The sequence below is a fragment of the Crocodylus siamensis genome, chromosome 5 (genome assembly GCF_052110815.1).
Source record: "Crocodylus siamensis isolate JL-2025a chromosome 5, ASM5211081v1, whole genome shotgun sequence".
NCBI lineage: Eukaryota > Metazoa > Chordata > Crocodylia > Crocodylidae > Crocodylus > Crocodylus siamensis.
This window is the reverse complement of record NC_143399.1, coordinates 86,343,357-86,364,919: the sequence shown is the minus strand read 5'-3', so window position 1 is coordinate 86,364,919 and position 21,563 is coordinate 86,343,357. Positions and strand designations below refer to the sequence as shown.

The following is a 21,563-nucleotide window of genomic DNA, read 5'->3' as shown; positions in this document are numbered from 1 at the left end:
TCTGGGCTATTCTTCATGTAAAGAACCCCAATAAGACACATTGATGACCTTCCCTTCTACAGACATGAACTATTTTCTCCAATACCAGGTCTAGATAGAAATATAGAGTAAATAAGATTAATGGGATCATTACCTAATCTAGAAAAAATCACTGTCATGAACTGACTTGTGCATATTGATAGATTTGTATGGAGCAGAGCTTATTCATGAATAAGTATAAGAAACATGATTTTTTTAAAAAGAATAAGAAATAAGCTGCAGTTACAAAATTCAGATGGACAGATAATTCAATGGGACTTCTCCTGTGAAACAACTTTGGCACTTTGGAAAATCTCCCTCTCTGTGTGCAGATACTCAGGCTATGGAAGTAGTACACAGACTCTCTATACTATGTATTAAAAACACCAAAATAGGGAAATAAAACAATCATGGATCCAAAAACTCCCCCACAAAGCATGACCCATTATTCTTCTACACTAAATTGTGTAAGTCGAGACAAAGACCCTTTATATAAAATGAAAGAACAGAGAAACTCTCAGCATAGCTACTCAGCTTACTTCCCTACAGAGAATCTTCATAGGGCTCACCTGGTATAGTTGACTTTGGGCGAGGTCTCTCTATGTCAGTGTGAGTTTTATCTTGATAAGCTGTTCTTTCTGTGCACAATTACATACAGGTAATAATTTCTACTTAAAAACATTTAAAATGTGTCATAAGACTTATATATTGCAACAAAAAGTGATATACTGAACATAATCCAGTAGGATTCTTTTCACTAGTTCATTTTCTCATAAATATAACTTCACCCTGATATTTTAATGTTATATTTAGCATATACATTATTTTCTACATTCACTAGGAAGTCCCCTTCTATCACACTAACATAGGTTTAAGTTATTTCAGTTGATTATAAGATCTTTGCTTCCAACTGGAATTGAAAATTACTAAAATTAAATTTTGTCAGCCAGGCACGCTAGATTGGAAAAAGATTGCTCTATTTATGTTTCTCCCCTTTCCTTCCAAAACAGGTGATGCTGCTTAGATTTTTTTTCCAATCTAATTTGCATTTAACTTGACTGCTGATGATGTATCTCTAATTTGTTATTTAAACTGATTACTGATGACGTATATGTATTTATAGTGAACCCTATAATCAGTTAGCTTGCATTTCAAATGTGTAAGAATTTGGGTTCCTTAATTCAACAAAATGCCTGAAAGGGATCTGACTTTTCAGGGAAGGCTGAACTTTTACTCTCTGAAAAACAAGCCCCTTTAAAATGGTTGTGGTTGATTGTGGTTAGGTACCTAATAATGGAAGCATTCAAAATCACTGCTCACTTTTGAACATACATTATTTACGCCATCTTTAGGGCCCTGTCTTTCTCTTCATTGTAGTATTTATTTATTTATTTTGGTAGAAATCTTGGCTTTAAATACATTTCTCATGACTTCTTTAGGACAATTAAATCTCCATCTCAGTATAATGTCTTGTAAGTACTTTTGATATACCAGCAGGTTTTTTTTGGGGGGGGGGGGGGAGTTTGAGTTTGTATGCTTTATTCTGCATTTTTTGTTTTTACGGAAAACTATTACAGTACTTAAAAATGACATCAGTGGAAGAGACCATTATCACAGGGAAATATATCCATCAGCTATATAAATATTGGAAGGAGCCAAGTAATTATAAAATAAAGAAATGATGAGAAGAAAACTTTATAGAGGAAGAGACATTAATCCTGTGATACAGTTCTACAAAGCTGCTTCTGTTATGTCAAGTGTCTCATGTAGTTATGATCATTTTCTCTGGTGGAGGTTGGTGTGCTAGATAAAGTAGGCAATGTTCCTCCTTCTATCATTGTGGAACTTGCATTCCCATTGTTACAATGACAGACCTGCCCAATATTTCAACCAGTGGAAAAACCAATTGTTCATATGGGTACAACACATGTTTTATGGATACAGTTTCTTTTCTAATTAGCTCTGTTTATTTTTCATCTTGCAGATAGGAGCAAAGGCAAGTCACATAGCTCTGTGACTGCCTATCAGATCCTCTACTTTGCTGGTGGTGGTTGATGTTGGGGGTAAAGGGACTCAGCTGAATCATGTAAAAAGTTTTTGTTTTTTTCTTAATGTATTAAGTACTTTCTAGATGGTTCTTTACTAAAGGCAGCAACAGGAGTTTGGTCAGAAGGCTCTTTTTAGTGAAGACAGTTTTCAATGTTTTTCCACACCTACAGTAGTCAAGGTTAGCCTCTTGACTGCAATGAGCTATCATATGCCTGTGAATTCTAGTCCATAAAAGGTACGTACAAAAAAAATGATGAAAAAATGCATTTTTCAACATGGGTAAAAACCTTGTCTGCACTATACATATACTATGACAAATCATTAGAATATCACAGAATCAGAGACTGCCATTATATTTTTTTTTTCCTCAGAAAACGTATAGATGTTATAGGTACATATATAGAAAATATCCGTATCTGTGGAGAAACTGATGGCATTTGAAGTCTTGCCGTCTTCATCTATTTTCGATGGAAGATTATCTACCAAATTATAATGTCTGAGGTGAGCATTGTTATTTAGAACAGTCAATAGCAAGTTCAGCAGTGCAACTCATGATATTAACTGTTTCTCTATTAGAGGGGGGAGAAAGAGGAAAAGCGAGACCAGGAAAAAAAAAAAAAAAGGCAAAGGCAAACCGCTGTGCATTACCCTCTTAGTCAGGGAACGATTTGGGATGCCAGACTGAAGATTACATCAGTACGATCCAGTCAGCTCTCCATTATGCACAAATCCACTCCCCCACAGCGTGTTACCCTGTAGCTGTCTGAGCAGGTGGAGAGAGCGACACAAACACAGAACGCCAAGAGCAGGAAGGGTTAAAGGCATCATCGCAGCCATTAGAGGGAAAAGTTGAGGCGATGCAAGCCATGTAGACTCCTCTCCCACCCTCCCCCCTGCCAGTCTCCCCCACGCCCCACTTTCCCAAGCCGGATCACTGTTTAGGGAGGGCAGTCATCACGCAATCCTGAGCAGCAGGAGCTGACGTTGAACGGAGCTGCCAGGTAGCTGGAGAAAAAAAAAAGGCACAGAAGGCAGCTGATCCCCACTTTTCATCGGTTTCTGAGTCTGGATCTGGACTTCAAGCATCACAGCGCCCGCGCCAGCTGATCTGAACCTCAGTGTATTACAATCCCCGCTCTTCCCAGAGACAAGATTGCACTGAGTAGCAGAATGCGAGCAGTGTCGCAGCCAGGGCTACAGCATCCAGCCGCTTTGTAATTTATCCCCCTCTCCCATCCCTCCTCCTCCCTTATATTATTCCTTTCTTTGAGGGCACCTTTGGCTTTTGTTACCCTGATGTGACTTTTTCTTCGCTTTGGAATGATGGGGATCTTTCTGGCTTATGTTGGATTCATTTTCTTTTCAGTGATGTATATTCAGCAAGGACTTTCCACCCAAGGTAAGAACGCTCGTTATCCAATGTCTGCGGGTGCGTGTTTCATGAGCTTCTGAGCCGAGCTTGAAGCCGACGGGGAGGGGGAATGTGGCTTAGGAATGGTATGGAAACAGCAAGAGAGGAGGGAGAAGTTTCCCCAAAGTGAGCATAAAACAGACTTCTCTTACTGGATTTCAGAGAAGAGAGAAAAAGAAAGACTTTGGAAAAAGGTTGGGGGGGGGGGAACGCTGTGCGTGCGTGTGTGTGTGTGTGTGTGCGGGCGTGTGTTTGTGTGTGCTGTGCCTTCAATGAATGGACATACACTCGTGTTTGGCTTGTGTGTATATATGTCTGTGCACAATGCATTCCCACCCATGCATGCATAATTATTGCATTCACAAGGAGAATAGGATGCCTAGTCAAATGCCTCCCTTGGCTATCGAAATCTATAGGGGATTTGGTTCCCCTTTCCCTTCTTTTCTGTCATGATGTGATCCTCCTGCTCAGACCCCTCTTTCCCTTCGGTGACTACGTGTATCCCTCAAAAAGATGGACCTCTTTGAAGCCCCCGCGAACAGGCGCGTCTCGCATCCCAAGCAGCCCTGGCTCTGCAGAATCCAGTTGTTTGGGACTTTAAGGGCTGCAGTGAACATTTCAGCACCATGGACAGGTCGTACCCGGCTGCCCGGGGAACACTGCACCAGCTCTGCAAACACAACTCTTGGGTTTTGTCGAGCACTGACCAAGGAGGAAAACTTCTTTTAATTCTTCAGTAGGCAGAATGAAAGATCTCTTTGCCTGCTCATGGCAAGCCCTGGCCCAATATCATGTAGGGTTTTACAAATGGCTTGAGAATATATAAAATGATCGCAGCCTTTAGAAAGTCTGTTTCAAGGAATATGTATTTAAAAGTGAAACTGGTCCATTATATTCCCAAATCATCCCTCAGATCCAAGGATTCACATAACCAGATTAGATGCATTGGATAGAAAGGCATGCAGTCCAAATATTTCCTCCTAGGCTTGGTAATATGCCCAAATCAACCTGTAACAACTGGCAGTGGAAAACTACCTGGTGAATTCTTTGAGCAATGATTCTGATAATGCCCAGCATTTCTTTGATTTGAAGCACAGGACTTATTAATTTATTTACTCGTCCATTTCCTTGGTTTCCCAGTTTCCTGGCCAGAGTAGGTTCCATAGGGTTGCACTGTTTTGAAGGAAGGTGCATACAAGCCTAGGAGAGTGCAGGGAGGTATGATTATGATGGGGTCTTAAAATACACCCATCTGTATGATTTTCTCTTAAGGGTACTTCTACTGAGAGGACACAGTCATACTGCAGGGGATATCAAAATGCAGGTTAGTTTTTGGAAAGTGTCTGCTAGGACAGAGAATGGTCAGAAATAGCCATGTCTCAGCTTTCCTGGTTAAGAATACACGCTAAAGAATAAGTAACTCCCATGACGTGCTTGAAACGTGGACTTTGATGAGTGATCATAATCCCTCTCCTTAGAACCCTGCGTATTTAAAATCTGTATTTCCGATAGCCACTCAGGGTCTAATAATTCACAGGCTCACCTACTGACCACAGTAAATTGACTGGATTGGTTGTCCCAATTGGTTTGTATTGAATCCCTCAGCGAGTTGGGTGAAATCCTGCTTTTCATCCAAGAATATTTGGATATAATTATCTGTAACTTTGCTCACCCCAGGGAACCTTCCCTGGTGTATGTAGCCCTCACATCAGCGGGACGCGAGAACAAGATGGGGGAATATAGTGAAGGAAAGCTGCACCTGTATTGGAGAGAAAGGGTGGGTTCCTGGGGGAGGGCAGGCTAAGGAGAAAAGAAATGGGGAAAGGGGATCCGAAAGGGACAACGGAGACATGAGGAGTGGGTGCGGAGAAGAAGAGGAGCAGCCGGAAAAAAATGCGGGGAGAAGGAAAGCAAAGGGAAGGGGGAAAGCAAGGGAGAGGGGGCAAAACCCAGGAGAAAACAGAGAGGAGAGGAGAAGAGAGAGGGAGGCAGATCCCAGTAAGCTGTGCATTTGTTTTGCAGCAAAATTCACCGAGTTCCCCCGAAATGTCACGGCCACCGAAGGGCAGAACGTGGAGATGTCTTGCGCCTTCCAGAGCGGCTCAGCCTCGGTGTACCTCGAGATCCAGTGGTGGTTCCTGCGGGCCGCCGAGGACCAGGAGGCTGGAGCCGAGGTGACGGGCACTCAGGTACTGATGCGCTGTCGAGGGAGGGGGAACCACGGAGCGGGGCAGGGAGGTGCTGGGTCACCCAGGCCAGGGCACGGGGCCTCCTTCAGATCAGAGGGAGGCCACACGGATTGCCCCAAACCTGGGTCTCTATTTCTAAGAGCGCATGCTAAGAGGCTGCTGCACGCGGGGATTTAGTTCCCCAGTGCAAAGCTCGGCGATCAGCGCCTCATTAGTGCAATGCATTGTGCAGGTCTGACTACTCCCGCCCGAGTGCAGCTGCAGGAAGAGGGGTGGAGAGGGCACACGCCTTGCAAGGGAAGGTGCAGGACTGTAGTCTTCAAAGGCGAGCACCCAGGGCACCGACCAGATCGCTTCCTTTTAAGGAACCGACCGCCCCGGGCCCCTTCCGCTGGATTGCTAGTCACCAGTCATGATCATCTTAAATAGCATGAAAAATGTATTCCATGCAGGATTTCAGGACAACCCCACAGGAACCTACGTGGTTTAGTTTTTCCAAGGTGGGATCAAGCCTGCCTTCGCTGTCAGCGTTTCCCCTGAGATAGGAGTGAGGGATCTGTGCCCTGTCTCAACAAGCTCTTCCCCCTTCTGTTCTGATTCACAAGGGTCTGTAAGCTCAGGATCCACGCTGAAGCCAAACAGCACAGGAGTGCAGTCCAGAGCTGTATCCTAAACCAAGGCAATATCCCTCTATTCTAGTTTCCAGGAGACTGTGTGGTGTCAGTGAGCCCCAGATCTTTCACGGTCGCTGCTGGGAGAGCTGTAGTAGAAAACTGATTTGGAATTGTTCACCTCAGTTACTTTTTCTTTCTTTCTTTCCAAGTCTGCCAGCCCTCTGCAGCATACAGGAATGTGTTTTGGCCCGTAGGTGGCACACTTAGCATGCAAGTGTGCAGACAGGCTGCTTGTCAGACAGGCTCTGCCTTAATGATTAGCTTGCAGCAGGCACAGCAGCCTGGCACTGCATGCAGCTTGTCACAAATGTTATTCTTTCCCAATAGGTGGAGCTCTTACCAGAGAGAGACTTGGACAATGATGGAACAAAGATAAGCGTAAGTATATGGCAAATGAGAGATCATTGCTAGCACTTAGTTATTTTCCACTTGTCATTAATTAGCATGTATCCCAAGACCTGTGGGCTGTGTACTAACTGTGTCAATACCGTTGAGTTTCTGGGCTCCTCTTGCCTTACTTTGAGTCTAGTTCCTATGTAAGAGGGAAGTAGACTGAGATGCTTTCCTGGCAGTTATGATAAGGGCACATCAGCAAGAAAATTCAATTAGTAAACATAGGCTTTTTTTTTTTTATTTCTTCACTGGCACCTTGTGGTCACAGAAACAACACAGATCTGATGAGTTTATTAAATTCCATTGTTAAAAAAAACCCTTAACCAAAGCAAAATATAGGACTAGAACATGTTCCCAAGATATGTGTGAATATTCTCAAGCCTGTGAATGTGAATAAGGCAGATTTGTTTCATCCACATTACTGCTTCTTCCATATTCTGCACACATGTGCACACACACAGTTTGCAAGACTGAAGAAGGTTTTCCATGGAGCTTGGATCTGCCAGGAGAGAGTACTGAGTATAGTGAAGGCAGGGAGTGGTGTGCCACACATTGGGTAATGTTGAAGTCAGAGTTCCCCCTGTATCGATCTGTAGAATTCAGTGAGAATGATCATTCTAACTGGTCCTGCATTATTTTGCTCATGGAGTCTCTTCATGGTCCCCACAGTACAGTGTCATCAGAGTAATCATGCCAGACACTGAAGAAGGGGTTATAAGGATGAAGACATGTAAGGGTTTTCCCTTGGGCTGGTCCTGGTTCCACCGGGATTCCCCAGGATTTCTGCAACTGGTGAATGGACATGACTCATTCAGTAGTGAAGAACTGCTGCTCCCTTCAGCCCCTCTTCCCAGCAAAGAGAACTTTCGTGAAGGTAGACTAACTTGGTTCGGCTCATCCAGAACAGTTTATCTTCCCGTTGGATGTACCAAGGGAGGGAACGATATGGCCCCAGAATTCTACATTAGAATTCTGAATTAAATTCTGAAATTTCCTCTGAGTTGGCATTTCCCTTCTGCTTAGTATATGGCTATTTACAGAGGTGATTAAAAAAATACTTTTAGCTGATGAGAAACTGATATTACTGCTACCGTGAAAAGGTTTCATCCAGTACAATAGCTATAATGCAGCTGTTATTTGGGCAAAGCCCTAGTGACTTCACTGGGTGCCTCTCCTGAGTGTGACCTGGAGGGTCAGAGTCTACAAGGCTAGATTTAATAATCAGATAATCTGTCTGAATTACAAGTCAGACAGTGTATAAAAAGGGGTAACCAGAAGAAAGGAAGATGCGGGTCCATTTCATTTCCTTTGCACACCTTTCTGGAAAGCTAGGTCAGTAGGTTCTGTGCTCAGAGAGGTGAAGGGACTATTCTGTTAGAGTCCCCCAGGGAATTTGAGGAGGCAGTGGGTGACTGTGTATGTCCCTCTCCTTACCAGCCAAAGCAGTAGGGATAAGGATTCCCACAAGTTCTGGAAAGATTGTTCATTTTAGATGGGAAACCAAAGGCATAATTTGACCTAAATCAACAGCAGGAATATCAACTGCTATATTGGCAAATCATTTAAGATTCAGTTCTGTATTCCATTCTTGGATGCATAACACTAATTAAAGTTATGTTGCAGCATGCATTTCTTCATTTCACATTAATAACTGCATATGTTGTGACCATAGCCCTTTTTCTCACACTTTCCACGTTCCTAGAAACCTTACACTGTAAACCTCTTATAGCATGGTGCATGTATTCAACTGTTTTTGTACAGTGCCTGGCTTAATAAAACCCAGATCTTGATTTGGCCTTTTTGGGGGGAACTACTGATTAATTTACTTCTTACTCAGTATCTGCTCATTCACAATTCCCATTGAAGGCCATAGGAATTTTGATTTCATAAAAATTGCAGGTTATGGCCCATCTTGAATTGTTTAAAATCCTAGCTATCTTCAGGTTAATAATGTTCATCTCATTTTGTGTGCTGATATTATCAAATACTGCTCTGATGGCCTGCAGTCGAATTTGGTTTATAAGCTTAAGTAAAATATATTTACTTGCTTTAAAATGTATGTATCAAATTGGCCTTCTAAATATTCTTGCTATAAAAAGCGGTTATTTTTTCTGAAGTGCATATGTAGAAATCCCATCATAGGAAGAATACAGTTTTAAGGACACTTGGCAAATTCCTACAAAAAGATGGCATTGTGTAAGTCTGGGTTCCTCTGGAAATACATTGTATTTATGAAGAAACACATCATTTCTTTGGAATTTGGAATAGAAAGACATACAAAATGAAACAATCTTATCTTAATACCATTTCTATTTTTCAAATGCAAACACAAAGTAAATTCTCAGTTCCTCCTCTGAAGTGCCAATGCTTTTGCTTATAATTGAAGGTAGAATTTGGTCTGTGATTTAAGCTTATGTTGAGTTTCATATTTCTTTGAAACTATTTTTCATTTTGAACTGATTAAAATAGATATTTTATTATTACTATTTAATAAGGTTGCAATAAATAAACAGCCCGCACCTCTTGTGTATATAATATTATACTCAAAATTCCTCATCTGTTTTTTAGATACAATTTATCAAACAATGTACTTGATCTACAAAGATGGAAACTATAATTTTTTTGTTTTAAGTTCATCTCATTTCATAGTATGATCCATAAGTATTGTCCTTTATGTAGTCTATTAGGCAGAATAAGTCTGTTGCCAATACTGGGGGTGACGATATGCTAAGCTATTAGGCACAATATGTTGAATAATCATAAATAGCATATGCCTGGTTGCAATCTAACTTTCTCTATGATCTGTCACATCTTCATTATTCTAATGTTTCCCCGCTGCTTGCCATCTTCATCTTTTTCCTACTGTATGAAATAAAGCTACATTTGCAGCTGAATTTATATAATGGATATTGGTGGCAGAATGAAGGCAGACTGCAGGGCTCTCTCAGGATCATATTTGTCAGTTCTAATGATCCCTTCAGCTTGTTTTTTTGTGGGGCCACACCTATAAAAACTGGTCAGCTATCACTCATCAATATAAAATGTCTTGTTCCTTATTCAAAAATGCAGGATTTGTGTTTTGAAATTAATTATACAATATGAAAAATAAGTTATAGTGCATTAGGATATCAAAGACTGCATTGAATGGTTTTGTATTAACTAAATCTTTCTAACAGAACAATACATACTCTGTGCTTTGTATTGTCAAATCACCAAAATGTCACATTATTTTAATATATGTATGCTTTTGTATATAATAGGTTTTTTCTTAAACCAGCTACATATCTTGGTGGCCTCATAAATACTGCTAAAAACAAAAATAACAAAGCTTTGAGCAAGTCTGATGTGAAGAAATTCTATGTGCAGTGATAATTTTTATCACAGTGAAGAGTACAAGATAATCTAATAAATTGTTAAAGAAGCTTAAATATTGGCAAACATCTCCAACAAGATAGTTAATGCACTAGCTCAAGAGTTGAATGATTCAATAAAGTCATGTAATTGGAAAGATTTAACCAACGAAATTCAGCGATATCGGGTTTATACAAGAAAGCTCATTAAAGCTTATGTTCATGATCTTGAAGAATTAATTAAAAAGAATGTGAAAGTTCAGGTTGTTTGTCTGAAACCAATTAACACTCAGAACACATCATACAAAACAGTTTTGGAAATAAGGCACTAATCTTCTATATGAATATAAGGAACTATATTCACCCCCAGTGGAACTTTCCAGAAATTAGCTAGTTTTGCTCCTGATTAATTTGGCATGCAGTCTTTTAGTATAGTCACACTCGGTGTCTCAGGATATTCTGTCTAGAGAAAAAATGTTGGAATGATAATGAATGATAATGGAATGATAATGTCTAATGTACTGTTTTCTTTTTTCCGGAAAATTTGCAGACAGTGAAAGTACAAGGGAATGACATCTCCCACAAGCTGCAGATTTCAAAAGTGAGGAAAAAGGATGAAGGCTTGTATGAGTGCAGGGTGACAGATGCCAACTATGGAGACCTTCAGGAATACAAGGCTCAGGCATTTCTCAAAGTCAATGCGAATAGCCACTCTCGGCGAATGCAGGCCTTTGAAGCATCCCCAATGTGGTTGCAAGATATGAAACCTCGCAAGAACATCTCAGCAGCTGTTCCAAGTAGCAACCATAACTCTGCCAATCAGCGTGCGCGATCCACTTCCAGTCCTGAAGCAGCAGCTAAAATCCCAAAACAAAGTCCACAATCAGGTATGGAAGAGCATTTTGAGCATTTCATTTTACTGCTGACCAGCATTCACCACGAACTTAAACAGAATAATGAAAAGTTGTGACTCAGAAAAAAATGGTGCCCAATATGTATATTTTAATATCCAGTACAACCTCATTATATAATAAATCCTGTTTATTGACAACCCTTCATTTTACAATCCCAACAATAGGCACCATTTTTTTTTCTTTACTGTGATGTAGCAAATTGCCTAACCCTATTATAGCGAATCCTCTCTTTTAATTAACTTTTCCCATGGGAGGTTCTTATAAAAGAGATTGTACTGAATATTTCTTTTTACATGCTAGGCACAATAAATTGAAAACATGATAAGAAGCATTTTCAAAAGTCTTAGTCTAATTCCTGTTTTCAAAGTGGTTTGGATATCAAGAAACCTAAGCCTTATTGAATGTCAATGAAAAATAGGACTTGTCTACATAGGAAAGCTACAGTGTTGTAGGGTAGATTCTGGATTAACAGTACTATACATTAATACCCTAATTTGCTGCATAATAAGGTCCCTGTGGGTGCATGAACACATGCTATTAGTATGGAGTAATAAACTAGGGTGTATATCACTTTGGAGTAAATTGCTCCTGGGAGTTGCATTTACATGTGTGCCCAGGACCATGATTCATTGAGCTGGGTTGGAGCAGCCTGACCCAGCTCAACTTACTGCAGAAGGGTTGGATGGGGCATGAGGGTGCCCCAGTATGGAGCTATCTGGTAGGCACCCTCTTGCCCCAGCCAGACCTATCAGCATCTACATGTGTGTTGCTGCACACTAAAGAACGCCACCATAGAATAGTACTTCTGTTTACAAGTACTAACCTACAGTGGAGTTAATTAGTTTACTGAGGCCTAATAGGGTTGCATGTGTAGACACTGAGACTTTAATGCATAGCGAATTAGGCAGCTCTGCAGTGAATGTCTCATGCACATGTGCCCTGCATAGTGAAGACCCTAAGTTTATAACTGCCTGCACCACTTTGAAAGATTAGCCTTTGATTCCAAAGTCACTTAAATATTTTTTAAATTTCTGTCCTTCACAGGAAACCTTCATAGGAGAAGTTTCAGAGATAATTTGGATTTGCCAGATTTGTCAGTTGTTAGAACACTAAAGGTTCGATCCAAAGCTTAAATGGATTTTGGATCAGGCAATGCCTCATCATCTGTTACAGAGAAACTGCTATACTATTTAATTTGAGTACTTTTGTCTATTGCTTTCTAAATAGGCCATATGAGATTGAGCATTTATCATTGCATTCCCAACAGTGAATGCCAAAATTATGCAAAGACACATATACATAGTGTGACCTTCCATAGTGACATTATATGCTACTGATGGCAATGGAGAGGGAATGAGGAAACACAACACATTTGGGAATGACCAGAACAAGCTTCTTGGAACTGCAAAGCAATCAAAAAATGTTCTGAAAAGGCAGTTGTGCAAGTTAAAGCTTTTCTGGGTTACGTCCATTTACAGAAAGAGGAAAACATTGAGAAAGTATTCAAGGACATCTCCAACTTTAAACACATGAGCAAAGCTGACTGAAAATGTTCTGAGAGAACACCAGAAAATACCACTTCATGAAATCCAACTTTTCCGATGGGAATGTATCCATTTTAATGGCAAATTTTAATGTAATTATATTTCAAGGAGAGAAAATGATGCTAAGATCTGAACACTCCATTTTCTGATTGGAATACTCTGATTTTTCACATCCAAATGATTTTTTTATTATTATTTACAAGAGACCTTTATTTATTTTTAAGTCAAAATTAAAAGGAAAATTTGAATGATTGAGGTGATATTTGATTTGATTCTTTTAGTTGATGCCAGATCAAGCTTTTTGTGTAATTTTCATTTCACAGGAGATTTAGGAAGCCTTCAGTTTTATTTTGATTTGAAAGGAAAAAACCAAACAAATTTTGAAATAGAAGAATTTCCTATAAAATGCAAATTGTGGTTCCCACTCAGCTCTGCATGAACTCAGTTATAATCTGTGATGAGCTTAAAGTCAGATGTGTGCTAACAAACCTTGCTGAATTGTGGTGAGAGTGTACCTGCAATGGGTAGTCTATTGAACCAAGCTGGGAGCATCACAGGCATAAAATATTCATTATTTCCTATAATTAATCCATTGCTTTGCCCAGTTAAGGTCTGGTCCTGCCAGTCTGGACACTGTTCTTTATTAGTATTTTGAATTTATAAAGTTTTGAATATATGATTATATCTCACAAAGGGCTTTCTTTTGACCTCAAGAAGCACACCTATATTCTTTCTCCACCTTTTTTACAACAGCAATACTTAGTAGACCAAGGTTAGACTATTCTACTGATCAAATATTACAGATTTAATCTCTTATCTTCACTCATGATTTATCACGAAACACAGATTTGTGCTCTGCTTACAAGCTGACACTTGAGTCCCTGGCATAAATTAATTTAATGGTGCAATGGGATATGATCCCTGATTTCAACAATTGTAGCTCCTGCCAAGTCACACATACATAATGGGAGGCACAGTTTGGGGGTCAGGGATTTGCCCTTGACAGCTACCAGTCCAGGGCAGCCCAGGGTCATTACCATGAGCTCCCAAGGCAACTTGAGGCTTTTTTGGAGAACTGGGGTCAGTTCCAGACCAGGTCTGGCTAGGCCAGTGCTGTCAATGTTGTCAACAGGCAGTTGGAGACCAGGACCGCCTGGGTCTCATTTCAACTGATGACTCCCAGCTGACTGTTGGATATCTTGTCTGGACAACCTTAGAGTATGAACATGCCATGCATTCAATTTAAGGTGCCATACTAAACATCCATAACAGTGTTCTACATTACATGTGGAACATTTTTATGGCTAGATTGTCATTTTATGGACCATAAATTAGGTGTGCATGTATCACCCTTGTCATTTATGGTGTGATTAACATGTTTATCACACTATAAATATGAAGTATGGAGGGGCCCTCAGTTCACAAAGGGTCAAATAACTCCAACAATAGATAAAGCTCAAAAAATTTGATGTTGTATTCTGGTTCCATCAGAAATTGCTATAATATAACTGACAGTGCAATTTTTTTGCCAATAATTTAACTTTTGAGGGTCAACATTTATTTTTCCTCATTCTGACAAAAAAAACTGATATGTTTTGGTGATCTTATAGATCCAACTTCTCATTTCTTTATTTGTCAGTTGAGAATTTGGACCTAGTTAACTTAGTGCAGTAATTTCAGCCAAGGATGAGAAGGTATCCACCTTTGAGAAATCAGACTGGCAGAAGGCAGATTGTAAATACAGGCAGGCACACAGTAAATGTTCTTTCTTAATAAGGTGTTTAATCAACATGTGTCTACTACAGGGTTTTTATGTAGTCAAAAGAAAATGAATCCCTTTTCCGATACTTCAATTTACTACTTAAGATGCTGGTATGAGAGCAGACATCGTTCTGCTTGATTACATTGCATGTCGTTAACATCTATTCACCAGAATGGAAATATTGTTTAAAAAATAAAGCATTCCTGTGTAATTCAAATGTTTGTGTGGGATAACTCTGATCCCCTCACTCATTTGAGTAGGGCCCTGACTTCAGTGGGATTGATTGAAAAATAAGCATTAATCAGGATAGATAATGGATATCAGAATTTAGGCCAGCATTGTCTTCTTTTTTGCCTTGTAGGAAATTCTCTTATGTTTATAAGCACATCGAAGAGAAATGTTGGTCTTATAATGAAGAAAAAATGACTTGGGAATTAGGAAGAGAGCAATATTCACATATTTTGCAAGCATAGTTATGGGGTAGGACAGATCAGTTCCTTTTGATGGCAGGAATATTTTTTTTTCTCCAAAACGTATATCTAAAGGGTACACATCACTTTGTTGAACTCTTTCATTGCTGATTCCTAGTATAAAATTCTATGAAGTGTCAGTTTTGCACTGGCAATAAAGATCTAAAAGGTACCATAAGAGAAGCATTTATCATACCCAGAGTAGGCACCACTATTTAAAGCAAATCATAATTTGCAAAATAGTATCATATAGAAGTATCTGGGGTTACTGCTTTTACCCAGACAAGAGAGTATCTGTGATAGTTATGAGAGGACTGTGTAGCACTGGTTGATAAATAATGAATTTTAATAGACTTGTGTATATTTCTGTGGTACTTGTGTATCCTTTACTGATGTCACAGGATGTTGTGAAGCTTAGCTAATAAACAGCTGTGCAGTATTTCAAGAGAAACTCTGATATGAAGACTATAAAAGTGAAAAGTATTAATTATGGCAGGCAATGTTCTTTGCAAGCTTTTGGGCACAAATGCCCTTCCTCAGGTAAAGGGAGATTCTGCTGGTGTTACGTTCACCAAAGTAGAAAAGAAGTGGGTCTGGGGGTCAGTACAGCTGAGGTCTTGGAACGTATTCCTATTTGTTACATTGTAAAGTGGGTTCCCTGTACGTGAATTTGAGTTGTGCGCCATTTTCCAGGAAAGCATGTACAGCATAAAGCGAGAGAAACCTGTATCCGATTACCAGGGGGTACCCACTTCTCACAAAACAATCACTCCCTCTCCTATCTCTCAGTTCTAATGCTCAAAGGGAATTTACAAAGAACCTTTCTAGATGAGCCTACAAACTTCACTTCATAAATCTACTGGATGCAAGCAATTATGGCCAAAAAATATAGGCACTGGATTTATGACACATTACAACCTGCCTATCATCTGATAACCCCAGGTAACCTGCCTGCAGCTGACCACTTACACTCCTTTACACATTTCCCTCCCTCCCCACCCTTCCTATCTCTACCTATCATCTTCCAAACTACTACTCATTTGCATTTTCACAGACCTGCATGTTGTAAATTGTTCTTTTCTACCTTGGAGAACACATAACACCAGCAGAGTCTCTCTATGCCTGAAGAAGGGCATTTGTGCCTGAAAGCTTGCAAAGAACATTTTTTCCCAGCTATTTAGTTGGTCTAATAACAGATATCACATCTACCTCAGAACCTTGCCTGCCTTACACCAACATGGCTACAACCAAAAACACTGAAAAAGTATTTATTATTGTTTGTAAGCTAAACAGCCATAAGATACAGAAAGTGAGGAAAATAATTACAATAACATATATAAAACAAAAAAATAATAAATAAACCCTAAACAAGCATTACATGTCTATTGAAATTGGAGGGAGAAGCCAGGAATGCAAAAGTCAAAGCTGCCACAGCATGACCCTTTTATTTTCTATTCATTGGCTGTAGGAAATGAAGTTTGCCATAACAACATAACACCAATCTGAGTAATGTGACAGACTAATCTGCATACATTCAAAAAATGTCCCATGTAGGTGGAGTGATAGACACTTTTTATGCATAATACATAACAGCATATTATGTTCCAAAAGTAAAATTACACATTTAATTTATCAAAATTTCTCATAAATCTAAGCACTGGTGTAATTAGCCAGGGGCCAAACTTTTAAATGAATTATTTTCCAGCAAAAAGAAGCCAATGAAGCTACAGACTTTTTTTTTTTTAACATGGGAGTGAATCTAGAATAACTCCATTTACTTAAGTAGAGTGGCTCCAGATTCACATCAGTGTTACTGACTGCAGAATGCAACTTGGTGACAGCATGTACCTCCCAGAAACTACCCCCAATCCAATAAATCTCTGACAGAGGATCCAAGCAGGCTGCTGGCTACAACTCTGTTTTTTTTCAGAGTCATCGTCACCAAGCACAAAGGGTAGTTGGCTACATATAAGAAAATCATGCCAGGTCCAAATTGTGACTGATACAATTAGACTTGTACTTGTTTCCTGAAGGAACTGATCCATCCACAGAATTAGCTATATGCCCAGAGCTATCTTTGTTTCCTTTAAATATTTTGTTATTTTAGAAAGGAAATATGTGCAAAGCAATTCCTCAGATACCAGTAGCGGTTTGATGTGTAATTTATGAGGGGGCAAAGAGGGGAAGGCAGGTCTTGGCATCTTACAGAACCAAATGAATTCTAGAAATCAGGAAATACTGCAACAATTTATAGTATTTGGCAGGAGGGTGACAGGAGGGGATATGAAATACTCTGGTAGTCAGTGGATCTTGATAAAATGGATGGAAATTGCCTCCACAGGTTTGGGTCTGAGGAACCCTGGAATCTGAATGGAACAGGTCAGCATGTAGGCACAAGGCATGGCAGATGAGACAGGTGCATATTCCCAAACTGTAGAATATGCACCATGATTTTTCTGTCTTCTATCTATATATCTCTAGATACAGTCAATCTACAAAAAGTCTTCATCCTCGTTGTAACATGTCAGGGCCCCAGGGGTGGCTGTGATGCCCCCCAGGTGGCTCTGTGACTGTGCTCCTTTCCACCCCTATGGTGCTTTCCTGTCTCTCCTGCCATGCCTTGATGAAAATATCAATGAATAGGGAGGGTGCCCACAGGCTTTTGTGTGGCCTCAGTCCAACTGGACCTCTGGTCTCTGTCTGTGGCCAGGCCCCTTCCTGGGCTTCACTAGTCCTTAGGTCCCTTGCTAGGCCTTACTCTGTAACTGTGTCACCAAAGGGGACCTCAAGCCTTAAGGGCTAATTGTGTAGCTCTAAATCCTCCCCTTTACCATGCTCCATGCCTTGTGGGTATCATTGCAATGTTGTTTCCTGTGTGGGGCTTCAGCCTCCTATGCCTCTGACCCTTTAATCTTGCTAGGCCTTCTAGCCTGGGCCCACTGAATTAGGCTGGGCTTTGAGGCTGTAGCTCTGTTTGTCCCTTCTGTCACCAAGCCCCAGCCCCTGTCTGCCAGGCCTCTGAAGCTTGTGTGACTGCACCTTTAATGGTGCCAGGCCCCTGGCCCCTGTGTGGCTGTGCCTTGCATTCTCTACCCACTATGACCCCAAGAAGTGCTTGAGCCTTGAGCCTGAGCCTAGCAGGGTCCAAGGAAATCATGTACCCCTTGGGTACTCATGGGACTTCCTGCCACCCCTATAGTCCCAACCCTAAACTGCCAGTACAAATGATAAAGTAAATACAAGCCCACAAGCTATAGCATAACACCAACAGAGAAAACAGCCTTTTTTATGCTTTTAAGAGAGCAAACCTTCCTTACCCTTGGACGGTCATACCTCCCAGCCTGGCTCTTTGTGGGCTCCCTAAGCCTCAGTGTTCCCACAGGCAGCAAAGAGATCAGACCAGTGTCCCTGGGAGCCTCTCCTGAGCAGGAGCTCCTAACGGTGCAATAAGTAGGGCTAGCCAACTTGCCTGCCCAAATCCCAGGTTTATATACTCCCAGGTTTCTGCCTACTTCTGGGTGTCTGGGTTGGCTGCTAATTGCCTCATTAGCCCTGTTGCCCCAGCAACTGGCAGCTGCTTCCTCCTGCCTAGACTGCAGAGCTCTCTGGCTGGGCTGCTGTTATCTTGGAGTAACATGGAGCCCTAGGCTCTCTGTTACACAGGTCCAACCTTCACTCCAAGATGACTGACAGAATTTTCATTTATTCAAAGGAAGCATGATTTATTTGATGCTGATGTTTTTAGGACTGCCGGCAGAATATCTTTAAAAGTCAACGGTGTTTGTTCAGCACTGTAAGAAGGCAGGTCAACATTTTTAGTGATTTATTCAACAGAAAAAACTGTACTAGTACTTTTTGTCGTTGCTGTTAAGTGCTTTTATATGCTAATTTCCATAATTCTATAAAAAAGATTATAAATCAGCTATATAATTTCTATTTAAATTAGATATCTTTACATAGTATACTCTTATTTTTTTCTTATTTTAAGAGCTTACATTTCATTAGCTTTCACAGAAATACAGTACCTATTTTCAGTTATTCTCAAACAACATAATACCACTGTGAACTTCTTAGCTGATAGACATTGGGTGCCGCAACACAAGACGCTGACTGCACAATAGCCCGATACTATTGCACAATACTGTTGCATGGCAAAAACAGTGCCAAGATGCTACTGCTCAGTAGTATTAGGCTGCTGTGCAGTAGCATCACTTAAAAGGCATTTGCCAGTGCTACTGTGGAATAACTCTGGTTACTGTGCATTTATTTAGTACTTGCTTATACAGGTACTAAATAAATACTTAGTAATGACTGCACAATAGCATCTCATGTAGATGTGTCCAGTAAGAATATCTGACCTTAACCTGCAAAGAGCTGATCATTTTCAGAGAAGTGCTCTTTGGTTTCATTTGATTTACTCATAATGCAAGGAGGTATAATGATTGAGGGACCAAGATACATGAACAAAAAAAGAAGGAAAAAAAAAATTCTCTCTCAAGATATGACCTACACTGACCCAGCAAGTTCTATATTCTTTTTTCGTGATCTATTTTTCTCCTCTAATGATCAACAGTAAACTTTAAACCACTCAAAATGTGCATAAAAATATATTAAAAATCTATATTAGAAATTTCTAGTTCTAAGTTCCACCTTGGAGTAAATTTTGATGACAAGATGGATTAATTTATTCTGGGATTTCCAAAGATTAAAGGAGTCTCTGAAGGGAAGTTAGATGGCTTTGAAAATCCTTCCTAGTTCAAATATGCATAAAGAAAAAGGTTTTCCATCTTCCTGGCACCATGGGTGATATTCTTGTCCCCTTGAATATAGCAGAACTATTCACTGGGGCCAGAATTTCACCTCCTTGCCCACACCCAAAGCCACAGCTGCCTGCTGACCCCCTTCATAGAACTACCAGTAGGAAAGAAAACATTACAAAACGAAATCTTACAATGCCTCAGGTTTGCAAAATAGGTTCGGTATTTACCTGATAGGTAAATGCAGAGCCCACATTTCTGCATATCCACATTTTTCCATAACTACATATCCCTGGGTGTGTCTACACATTCATTAATGCACCATAATTAATAGCAGGTACTAACAATGCACGGTAATCAGTGCTATTGCGCTTTAGCAATGGCACATGATTTTTAAGTGATGCTAATGCACAGTAGACTAATTCTCCTGTGCATTAATTAGCACATTAGCATTTTTTTGTGCCATGCTAATGGGCAGCAGAATTAGTGTACTATGCCATTAGTGTCTCGTGTAGATATGCTTTGTGTGTTAACCACTAATACTCTACATGGTCTGGCAGTTACAGGACTCAGTGCTCCAATGCGCTGAATACACAAACCAGATCTAGTTAAATTCAAGCTTAACATTAAATGCACAAATATTCCTGCTGAAGTCAGTGAAGGTCTTTCTATGCTTAATAATAAGCATGTCCTGGAAGCCTACCGCAGTGTTGGACTGCTTTCAGGGCTGAGCCCAGGAAGAGGAGCTGAGGAAGAATTTGCTTTCTTCTTTGAGCTCAGAACTCATTAGCCTTTTGTTAAGTCAGTTCAGTGCAGTGAGAACACACCTTACAAGAACTACAGATAAAAATGTTTCAAGATTAATCTCTGCTCTTCTGAACCTACTGTTGATTATTTGGTTGGTTAATTACCTGCATGCATCTATACTGTTTACCTGCATATATCTTTGCTGGTATCTTTCCTATTCTGCTTGCATCTGCACCACATCTATTCAGCTATCCAATGAACTAACTAGCCATAAACATTGGCCTGTATGTTCAGTCCTTTAAAAAAAAAGAACAACCCACTTTTATGTCTGAGAGTTACCTCTCTCTCAGAACAACAAAAACGCTAAATGAAAAACTGTCAGGGGATCCTCTCCAGAGTTCTCTTGGCAGAGGGAGGATAGACATATTCCATCTTTTCCATTTATCTTGTACAACTGCTGATTACTGACTGGAAAGATTACAGATTCATCAAGCATACTGAAAAAAGAAAGGACTATTACTTAAAAAGAGAGGGTGGAAAAAATTGTTTGGAATTTATTAGTCTACTCACTCAAATTATCTTTCACAATCTGGCAGCTCATACTGGATCATCAAGAACTGCAGCATATGTGACAGGGCCTATTCCTGGAATAGCTTTGCTTCAGGAAACAACCTCTTTGTTGTTTAACAAATATTGCTTGGTTTCAAATGAGGATCAAGAACCTTATTTTTGTGATAGCAAATCTTACTCCAAAAATCCTTACAAAGTATACAGTTTTAAAATGGGCCAAATTCTCTGCTGCTTTTAATGCAACTCCCCCCCAACCAACACACAAAATCACAGAAGCCAATATAACAGTATCTGTTTATGATATCAGAAAATTTGGCTCCAAAAATGTTAATAATGAATATTAGTGTTCTACAAAGCCCTAGGGTGGAAGTGGAGACTTAGAAGAACTGATGTTTTCACCATCTTATATTATCTGCAGAGGTATATGAAATGTCCCTGGGAAAAGAATGGAATGAGAAAAAAATTGAATATCCTCACTGAAAATGATTTTAGTGTTTGTCTTTCTGAACCTTGAAGGACTCTTCTCCAGCTGTTTTATTTTGAAAGCTTAGCTCTTCATAGCTATGAAGCACAGACTCCTTAATATTTTTTTCATTCTCTGGACAGAGATTTTCTATTTGACTAAACCATTTACAGATTACAGAGGCATTAAGACACATGCCCTTCTCTTACACCAGTAAAAAATTAATTAATCCTGGTTGGTTGATTATAAAGC

At 40.0% G+C, this 21,563-nt stretch overlaps 1 protein-coding gene across 4 annotated transcripts in view; it reads left to right on the top strand.

Moving 5' to 3' along the window:
- Nucleotides 1-2,796: 2,796 nt before the first annotated feature.
- The window catches only part of VSTM2A (V-set and transmembrane domain containing 2A), a 32,039-nt gene continuing 13,272 nt past the window's right edge, over nucleotides 2,797-21,563 (top strand). For 3 of the 4 annotated variants that reach the window (XM_090049630.1, XM_090049631.1, XM_090049632.1), the window contains exons 1-4: nucleotides 2,797-3,466; nucleotides 5,501-5,667; nucleotides 6,669-6,719; nucleotides 10,635-10,971. In XM_090049630.1, coding sequence (XP_089905756.1) covers nucleotides 3,388-3,466; nucleotides 5,501-5,667; nucleotides 6,669-6,719; nucleotides 10,635-10,971 — 634 coding nt within the window. In that variant the 5' untranslated portion in view covers nucleotides 2,797-3,387. The remainder of the gene's footprint in view (nucleotides 3,467-5,500; nucleotides 5,668-6,668; nucleotides 6,720-10,634; nucleotides 10,972-21,563) is intronic. The other variant, XM_090049633.1, reaches the window with a different exon arrangement.